General features: G+C 49.0%; 1 protein-coding gene across 5 annotated transcripts; it reads right to left on the reverse strand.

Annotated features, from left to right (window-relative positions):
* Positions 1-528: 528 nt before the first annotated feature.
* Positions 529-5,694, reverse strand: LOC124099523 (sulfotransferase 1A1). 5 transcript variants are annotated; one of them, XM_046454663.2, is made up of 9 exons: positions 5,676-5,694; positions 4,413-4,493; positions 2,907-3,090; positions 2,686-2,811; positions 2,508-2,605; positions 1,735-1,861; positions 1,553-1,647; positions 851-1,031; positions 529-727 (listed from the first exon to the last, which is right to left on the reverse strand). In XM_046454663.2, the coding sequence occupies exons 3-9, from the start codon at positions 3,052-3,054 to the stop codon at positions 615-617; spliced, it is 888 nt and encodes a 295-aa protein (XP_046310619.1). In that variant the 5' UTR covers positions 3,055-3,090; positions 4,413-4,493; positions 5,676-5,694; the 3' UTR covers positions 529-614. The 5 variants fall into 5 exon arrangements, with proteins under 5 accessions (XP_046310619.1, XP_046310623.1, XP_046310622.1 ...); XM_046454667.2 differs by having other exon boundaries at positions 2,907-3,055; positions 5,676-5,693; XM_046454666.2 differs by lacking the exon at positions 5,676-5,694 and adding an exon at positions 5,436-5,633 and having other exon boundaries at positions 2,907-3,055.
* Positions 5,695-8,909: the final 3,215 nt, after the last annotated feature.

An 8,909-nucleotide genomic window follows, 5' to 3' on the forward strand; every position in this document is an offset into this window, starting at 1 on the left:
CCCTCTGGGTTGTGTCTGATCTTCTTAACACAGAGGTCCTGAATGGCACCAGACACCTTGCTGTTCTAGCATGACCCTTGGGGATGGAGTCTCATCTCATCTTCCTTCCCACTGCTCTTTGTCTTCTGCCCTAGGACACCTTCACTGAGGACCAGCTCTGGACAGCAGGGAGTAGGAAGGGGTCCTGGTCCTATCTGCATCCTACAGGCCCTGGATGTAAACTCCATCCTGCTTGAAGACACCTCCTATGCAGATGGCTGCTCCCCTCCACTCAGTGTAACCCAGAGGTATGTGGTGGCTTATAGGAAGTCCAAAAATAAGGGAAGTTGTCTGGGAGACTAGAGGGAGGAGGCAACAGAGCGTCTTACAGGATCCTCTTCTCTCATGTCCCTGGGCCATCCCTCTGCACACCCTCTTTCCCACCCAGGCAGGGCTGGTGAGCACCACAAGCTGCGGGGTCAAGGTCCCTACTTGGTCCCAATGGGATTTACTTTGTCTCAGTTTCCTCCTGGATTCCAAGAGAGCCTCTTGATGGACACATCATGTTTTATTCCTGAGGTCATGGGTCAGGCTTGTGCCCATGCTCCCCCTGCAGTGGCTCCCCACGACACCACTCAGAGCTGCCAACGGAAGTTGAACTTGCAGCCTGCCATCTTCTTAGCATAGTGGGCATCAAAGCGCTCATTCTGGGCCACAGTGAAGACAGACTTCCAGTCCCCCACGATGCCTGGGGAGGGAAAGAAAGTGGCCTAGGTCCCACCCACACAGGTGGTCCCAGGTGGCTCAGGGCACGCTCTGGCAGTTGCTTCCACCCTCCCTTCTCCAGACACCCACCCTGGCCAGCACACACCTTTCCTCATGAAGGCAGAAACACTGTGGTCCATTATCTCAGTTGGTATGGTGGTGTAGTTAGTCATGGGATTCTTCTTCATCTCCTTGAAGGATGTGTGCTGGACGATGTGATCCACTGTCTCCTCTGACAGGGAGCGCCCCAGAAACTCCAGGATCCTTTTAATCTCCCTTTTGGGGTTCTGAAACAAGAGACAGGCTCATTAGAGGGGGCCTGGATTACTTACAGTGCAAACACAAGGGAAGTCCCCTCTCTGGTGTCACAAGCGGGGAGCTGGCCCCTTCCACTTGGAAACTTCCCGGCCCTAACTCTTCGCTCTGGGCCTCTTTCCCTGGAGCAAAAAGACTAGCTCTCAGCCTTAGGGTCCTGGAGTGAGCCCTGCTTGGTGCCTTAGGAGAGAGGACAGGGACAGTCTTCCTTTAGAACTGTGGTCCCAGGCATGGCACAGGCCCTGGCAGGAAGACATGAAAACAACAAACAGCTCATCTGTGACCACATGTGTAGCTGACCCAGGTGCTAGGAGATAAGGCCTGTGCTGGGTCCTGAGCTGAGCTGGCTCTGTGGCCAGGAATGGGAAGAGTGTGGGGAATCCTGGATTGGGTGGGCCTACCAATGGGGAGGGTCCTGAGGGCCTGGGCAGGTCCCCTGATGTTCCTGTCCCCCAGATAGGACATACAGAGAAGTGTTAGAATGCAGTCTCACCTCCTTCAGCTCTTCATAGAAGAGGTAGAGCACAGGGTGGGTGCGGCTCAGCTCCCCCCACTCCAGCACATGCTGGTACCATGACCCAAAGGACACTGGGGAAGGAGTACCGTCCAATTGGTATGAGTTTTAGGTGGGCTTCCTCAGCTCCATCCCTCTGCTTCCTCCATGTTGGGGCCCACCTTGTCCATCCATGAACTTCTCCAGGAAGTTGTCCCAAGTGCCAGGTTCAGGGTGTCCCTTGGCCATTTTGTAGAAGTTGTAAAAGGAGACAGCCACGTCCTTTGCGTTGCGGGCAACATAGATCACCTACAGGGACAGACGACACCACTGCCAGCTACACCACCCCACGTGCACACCCCAGGACTGGCTGCCCTCCTGCCTGCCTGGCCCGCTCACAGCACCCATAGGGGGAGTTCCTTCTCGGCTTGACAAGGGAACACACTGAGGCCTTGAGGCTGACTTGCTGGAGACCTCAGGGATGGCTATGGCAGCTGGGATCTGAACTTAGATTTTTAAAAAATATTTTTTGTTGTAGATGGACACAATACCTTTATTTATTTATTTATCTATTTATTTATTTATCTATTTATTTAAGTGGTGCTGAGAATCAAACCCAGTGCTTCACATGTGCTAGTCAAGTGCTCTACCACCCAGCCACAACCTCAGTCCCTGAACTCAGCTTTGATGTGAAAACCCTGGCTGGTCTCTGGAGCCTTACTTCATACTAATCTTACCCCCCTTGAATTACCCCACACACCCAGATGAGAACAAGGCAGGCAGAGGACCCTCCAGCTCCTCTGTGAGCCTCTGAGCCGCAGCGCTCCCCTGTCCTCAGGTCTGAACTGAAGAGTCTCACTCTCCTCATGTTTTGCCCACCACAGTGAGGACAGGTTGTCTTTCCACTTGAGTAGAGACAAAGCTGGAATGGCCTAGTGAGTCCCCTGCCACTCACCTTCACCTTCTGATCCAGAAAACTTTGGGGAAGCAGGGTCAGTTGCAAGTGTGTTCTGAGGAGCCGAGGGGCAGGTGTATCTTTCAAAATTTCTATACCTAAGGTGCAGGCAGGAGAAGATGTGATGAGGTGGAGCCCATTCCTCTAAGGTCACCTCCCCCAGAATCCTACCACTCACCTGTGGAAAGCCCTGGCCATTTCAACTCAAGGATAGGCACCCGTTCATGAATTGGGGCCCGGTGACACTTCTCTAGGCTACCACCCTGGTAGATCATTTCCATGATCTCAGTTACCCATGTGCTACCTGGAAAGAGAGAGAAACAGAAGTGACCAGAGTGGAGGGCCAGGCCCTGCTGATCAAGGTGGACCCTGCAGCCCCAATGGGCTCTCCTCACTTACCAGACTTGGGAAAGTTGCTGATGAGCACGTCATCAGGCCAGGCTTGGAAGCTCTGAATTGACTCCACCATCTCTCCAATGTACTTGATCAGCGGGACCCCCTTCACATTGACCAGCGGCTGGCGGTAGATATCCTGGACCCGCTCCATGCTGCCGAGTCAGGGACCAGCGCCTGGTGTGCTTCTCTGAGTCCCATCACAAAACAGCATTTGCTGGATGGTTGCTCTGAGATACTGAGGCTTCTGGAGGTCCTGTATTTGCCCAATCTCACTAAGCTAGTAAGTGGCAGCTGGATTAGAAGTCAGATCTATCCCCAGTGCAGTGGTTCACAGCTCAGGCTGCACCTGCTGCTCACCTGCAGAGCTTTCCAGGACCCCAGTGCCCTGGCACAGCCCAGAGCCATAGAAGCCATCTCTGGAGCTACAGTTCAGAAACAGTTGTGGAATCTTTCCAGAAAATCCTAGCAAGTACTTCAGCATATGAGAAATTCCTCCATTGTCTGTCTCCCTTATTTTGTTTGTTTTGTTTTGAAGGTTTATGGTACAAGGGATGGAACCCAGGGTTTCTACCTGCTAGCTAAGAGCTCTACCACGGAGACCACTGACTGTCCTTGCCCAGACTGCCTGGCCTAATTGCTCGTTGGTCAGCTTGACATGAGACTTTGTGCTCATGTCACAGCCTACACTCCATGGGCTCCTCTCTGTGCTGAGTCCCTTCCAGAGCTCCAGGGGCCCTTTACATCCAGAAACACACTAGGCCAGCCTGAGCAGGAACCCCATTTGTCCAGTCCAGCTCCCTCTGGGCTTCAAGACGAACATGACAATTGAGCAGGGGAACTTGCTGGGAAGCCACATTTGCATGTGAATGAGCAAAATTCTGATGACTCAGCAGAAGAGAAGAGGGAGACCCAGACCAGGCTGGATTTATCCTTTTGAGATGGGGGTGTCCTTGGGGAATGAACAGAAAGGGTAGTAGTCCCAGACAAGGGACCTGTTCAAGCATTAGGAGCCCTTGGAAGACGTTGGAATCAGGAGCTGGGCAGGACAAGGGGGGTCTGGCCCAGCCACCCCAACTCTGGCATTCACCTGGCCTCTCAAGGTCCTGGTCTTGTGGGCATGCAGGAGGTATATGTAGGTGTGGAGTGGAGAGTGTGGCTCTGTTCTCTGAGCAGAGGTTTTAGGTCCAAAGTAGAAGGGATGAGGAGGCAGCACTGGAAATGGTGCCCTCAAAAAAGGGTAGGGTTTGAGGAGTGGGGATGTCACTGTGCCCCTGCTTCAGGCCCAGACACACACCTTTCATAAAACTCAACATATGGGTTTCACATAGAAAACCAAAGGAGTGAGATGAGGAGAAAGAGCCCAGGGGTCACATGTGTTCTCAGCTGTAATCTGGTTTCTGAAGTGCTCCCTACATGCATGCCTTCAGGAGAGGCAACACACAGCTTTTTCTAATGGACCATGTAAAAGAGGGAGAGCAGAGGGGAAAGATGGGGTGCAGGTCAGCTCACCTTTCTGCTGGCTCCAGGCAAGTGTCTGGACACCAAGGGCTCAGGCCAGAGCAGCCTCTGGTATTCTGGGATCTGCAGATTCTGAAAACCAGGGTAAGTCCAGAGTGCTGAGTGGGCGGGGCCAAGGGACTGGGGGCAGAGCAGAACAAGCAAGGCTGTTTTGAGGCAGCATGGGATGGGAAAGACAAGGATGCCAGAGCCTACTAGCCTTGGAGTAGACCCTGCTTCATGGCTCCTGTAGGACCTCAAGGAGCGTGGCTCACGGCTGGTGGAGCACAGCCCACAGGTGCTTTTCTTTCCCTGGGCTGAGGAGGCTGGACAGGAAGATTACAAGGTCATATGGAGGGAGAGCTCCCCACCTTCTCTGCCTTTATCTATTTGGATTACAATCAAATTCTAGCTGGACACTGAAAGTGGGAGTCTCCTGAGCCCCCCTAGAATAATGTGTCCTCAGCGCCAAGCTGGACAAAGCCAGGCAGAGGGGGCTTCCAGGCAGGGGAGAGGCTGGCCACATGTTTGGGCCAGTGGTCTCTCCTCCCATTTCTGTTCCCTTGACAGTGGCCTCCCTGCAGATACCATAAGTTTCCCTTGACACAAAACTTTTTTGATTGCACTCAAATAAAAACTGTCCCATCTGTGGTGGAGGGGAGTGGTAAAGAAAAGTTGTAGGACTGGGCATGGTGGCACACACCTGTAAAACGGTGGCTCGGGAGGCTGAGTCAGGAGGATTTCGAGTTCAAAGACAGCCTCAGCAACTTAGTGAGGCCCTAAGCAACTCAGCGAGATGCTGTCTCTACATGAAATATAAAAAGTTCTGGGGATGTGACTTAGTGGTTGAGTGCCCCTGGGTTCAGTACCCAGTACCAAAAATAAAAGATGTTGAGAAAAGTCACAGGGTCAGGGTTGGGGAGGCTGAGATTTCCTGCATGTCTGCCCAGTATTCCTGTGGAGATAGGAGCATGATCAAAGGCAGCCTAGGGGATGAATGTGGGTAGGGAGGGTGTGGCCAAAATAACCTCTCACCTCTTCTAGTTCCAAGCCATCTTCCTCAGTGCCCACCTGGCACAGCCAATTGACTCCCAAAGCAGTGAGTTCTCATAGCTGTCAAGGGTGCTCTTGGTAGCATATGATACAGAGTCAGCTTGTCAAGCTCCCTGCAGCCCTGGCTCTGGGTGCCAAGGATTCAGCTGCCCCAGCCTGGACTGGACCACTGGGCACCCTCTCTCCAGAGCTAGGCAAGACTAGAAAGAGGACAGCACTCACCTAGGACATTGGCCCTCAGGGGCAGAAGCTGCCCTGGCTCTTCCTCAGGAACTCCTCTGCCAGGCAGATCACATGAGTCTTTAGGGGACAGCCAGGATGTGGCAACACAGGGGACAGTCAGTGGTGGCAGATAAGGAAAGGATGGCAGGAAATATGTTATTTACACTTCCTGAGAGCTCAGTGGAAGCCAGGCCTCCAGGTTAATTCTGCATTGATTGAACCTCTGCCCTGAGGTGGACTCTATTCTAAAAGTGCAAACAAGAACTGCCCTCCTGGAATTGAGTGTGAAGAGTGGAATGTGGGAGACCAACCTCCCATGTGACTGAGTCCCTCCCTGGCTGGGCAATTGAGGCGTCAGGCAGCAGCCATGCCGCTAGACTGCCCTGCCCTTTTTGGGTTCCAGGGATGGTGTCTTCGTGTAGAGGCATGTCTCTCCACAACCCCAGGGATCCAATCACCTCACCTGTCCTTAAAACATTGCCCTCCTTGACCTTCATTGGACAGGATTTCCCCCAGAATTTAGAGTTCCCCAATAAAAGCCCATTCCAAAGTGTGCTCTCTCTCTCTCTCTCTCTCTCTCTCTCTCTCTCTCTCTCTCTCTCTCTCTCTTTCCTCTCATGTAGATCCAAGCTCCCCCACTGGGAAGGTTGAGGCAGAGAGCAAGAGGAGCCATCCCAGAGCTTGGGTTTAAAGCAAAATTGTGTGTCTATGTTTTATTTCTAACTCCCTGAGAATTTCCCTGAGTGACGTATTCAAACTAAAAAGTTTTTTTCTCAGCAAGAGAAACAATAAGAGAGGTAAATAGGGAGCCTACATCCTGGGAACAAATTTTTACCCCTCACACTTCAGATAGAGCTCTAATCTCCAGAGCACACAAAGAACTCAAAAAATTAAACAACAAGAAAACAAATAACCCAATTCAACAAAAGGGCCAAGGATCTGAACAGACACTTCGCAGAGGAGGACATACAATCAGTCAACAAATACATGAAAAAATGCTCAACATCTCTAGCAATCAGAGAAATGCAAATTAAAACCACCCTAAGATACCATCTCACTCCAGTAAGAATGGCAGCCATTATGAAGTCAAACAATAACAAGTGCTGGCGAGGATGTGGGGAAAAGGGTACACTTGTACATTGCTGGTGGGACTGCAAATTGGTACAGCCAATTTGGAAAGCAGTATGGAAGGCTGGGGATGTGGCTCAAGCGGTAGCGCGCTTGCCTGGCATGCGTGCGGCCCGGGTTCGATCCCCAGCACCACATACAAAACAAAGATGTTGTGTCTGCCGAAAAACTAAAAAATAAATATTAAAAATTCTCTCTCTCTCTCTCTCTCTCTCTCTCTTTCCTCTCTCTTTAAAAAAAAAAAAAAAAAGAAAGCAGTATGGAGATTACTTGGAAAGCTGGGAATGCAACCACCATTTGACCCAGCTATTCCCCTTCTCAGACTATACCCAAAAGACCTTAAAAGAGCATACTACAGGGACACAGCTACACCAATGTTCATAGCAGCACAATTCACAATAGCTAGACTGTGGAACCAACCCAGATGCCCTTCAATAGATGGATGGATAAAAAAAAGTGGCATTTATACACAATGGAATATTACTCAGCACTAAAAATTAACAAAATCATGGCATTTGCAGGGAAATGGATGGCATTAGAGCAGATTATGGTAAGTGAAGCTAGCCAATCCCTAACAAACAAATGCTGAATGTCTTCTTTGATATAAAGGGGGCGACTCAAAACAGAGCAGGGAGGAAGAGCATGAGAAGATTACCATTAAACAGGGAGAGATGGGAGGGAATGACAGAGAAAAGGGGAATTGCATGGAAGATGGAAGGAGACCCTCATTGTTATGCAAAATTACATATAAGATGGTGTGAGGGGGAAGAAAAAAAGAGAGAGAGAGAAATGTGTTACAGTAGATGGGGGTAGAGAGAGGTGATGGGAGGGGAGGGGAGGGGAGGGGAGGATAGGAAGGGCAGCAGAATACAACAGACACTACTAGTATGGCTGTATGTATAAACATGGCTGTATAACCAATGTGATCCTGCAATCTGTACATGTGGAAAAATAAAAATTCATACCCGTTTCAATCAAATGTATGATATGTCAAGATCACTGTAATGTTTTGAGCAACAAATAAAAAAATAAAAGAGAAAAAAATATTTATTGGGCCATGAAAATTTCTGTAGGGTCACGGAGGTAGCAGACAGTTTTCAGCCAAGGAAGTTAAAGATTAATAATGGGAAATTCAGTTTCAACAGATAAGGACATGTATTTGACTATATTGGAGACTATAATTAATCAGAAATGAAAACAAGTTTTTAAAAAAGCCAGCTATCACAGTTTTTAAAAACGGTTAGCAAGTTTTTGTGAACAGGAATTACCAGATTTATATACTTAAAGAGATTAGGAAGAAAATTATATAACGCCTGACTCTCTTCGGAATTATCTTAAAGTACAAAAGATAATATTCAGAAAGTTTGGAATGTGTCAGAAATATGCCTTTTTTGATGACTTAGATCAAAATCTGTGCCCCCCAGAGGATCTGCTGAAAGGGCTTCAAAGAGCCATCAAATCTATAGAATTTGAAAAACTGCTGAGGCTAATTCTTCAAAAAGAATCTCTCTTCTTTTAAGGAGGCTGAGAACAGAATCAAATTCCATTCAAATCATCCATCAGGTGGATAACCTCTGGGCAAGACCAAAGGCTGAGCGTTTAGCCTCAACTGAACTAGATCAGATTAGTCACTTAGAGAAATGCCCTCCCCAGAAAAGCTGAGAGGAGGTCCCTAGAGAGATAGACAGTCCCCCTTGAAGCTTTGGGAAGTGAAATCAAGATAGTGATGAGGACACAGATGAGGAATCCAAGACAGAGGGAGGCCAATCAGATGATAAAATCCAGAAATTATCAGGAAATTTTAATAGATTACGTCTAGTGGAACCTGCACCAGCTATACAGATTTTGCCACTTCCAGTTGGGAGAACAAATTTTAATAGGTACTCTGAACTCACAATGACTTTCCTTACACTATTACAACATGGGTTCAGGAGAGTGCAGGAAGTGGGAGAAAATATTACCAGGTTTAAGTTTTTCCCCTTTGAACAGGTAAACAAACAAGATCAGCGTGTTCGTGTACATGCTGTAATTCCCTTCAAAACTGTAAAGGAGTTGAAAAATACTTGTGATGTTTATGGCCCTAATTCACCATTTGTACAAAGCTTG

This window comes from Marmota monax, unplaced genomic scaffold, assembly GCF_021218885.2.
Source record: "Marmota monax isolate L192 unplaced genomic scaffold, Marmota_monax_Labrador192_F-V1.1 WCK01_AAM20220418_F8-fsc00086, whole genome shotgun sequence".
NCBI lineage: Eukaryota > Metazoa > Chordata > Mammalia > Rodentia > Sciuridae > Marmota > Marmota monax.

Excerpts from the sequence above, each read along its gene's own strand:
- LOC124099523 (XM_046454663.2), bottom strand. The coding sequence starts at position 3,054 with ATGGAGCGGGTCCAGGATATCTACCGCCAGCCGCTGGTCAATGTGAAG. Across the intron at positions 2,812-2,906 it reads CAGCAACTTTCCCAAGTCTG|GTAGCACATGGGTAACTGAG; the intron begins GTAAGTGAGGAG and ends CTCTCTTTCCAG. Across the intron at positions 2,606-2,685 it reads ATGGCCAGGGCTTTCCACAG|GTATAGAAATTTTGAAAGAT; the intron begins GTGAGTGGTAGG and ends CCTGCACCTTAG.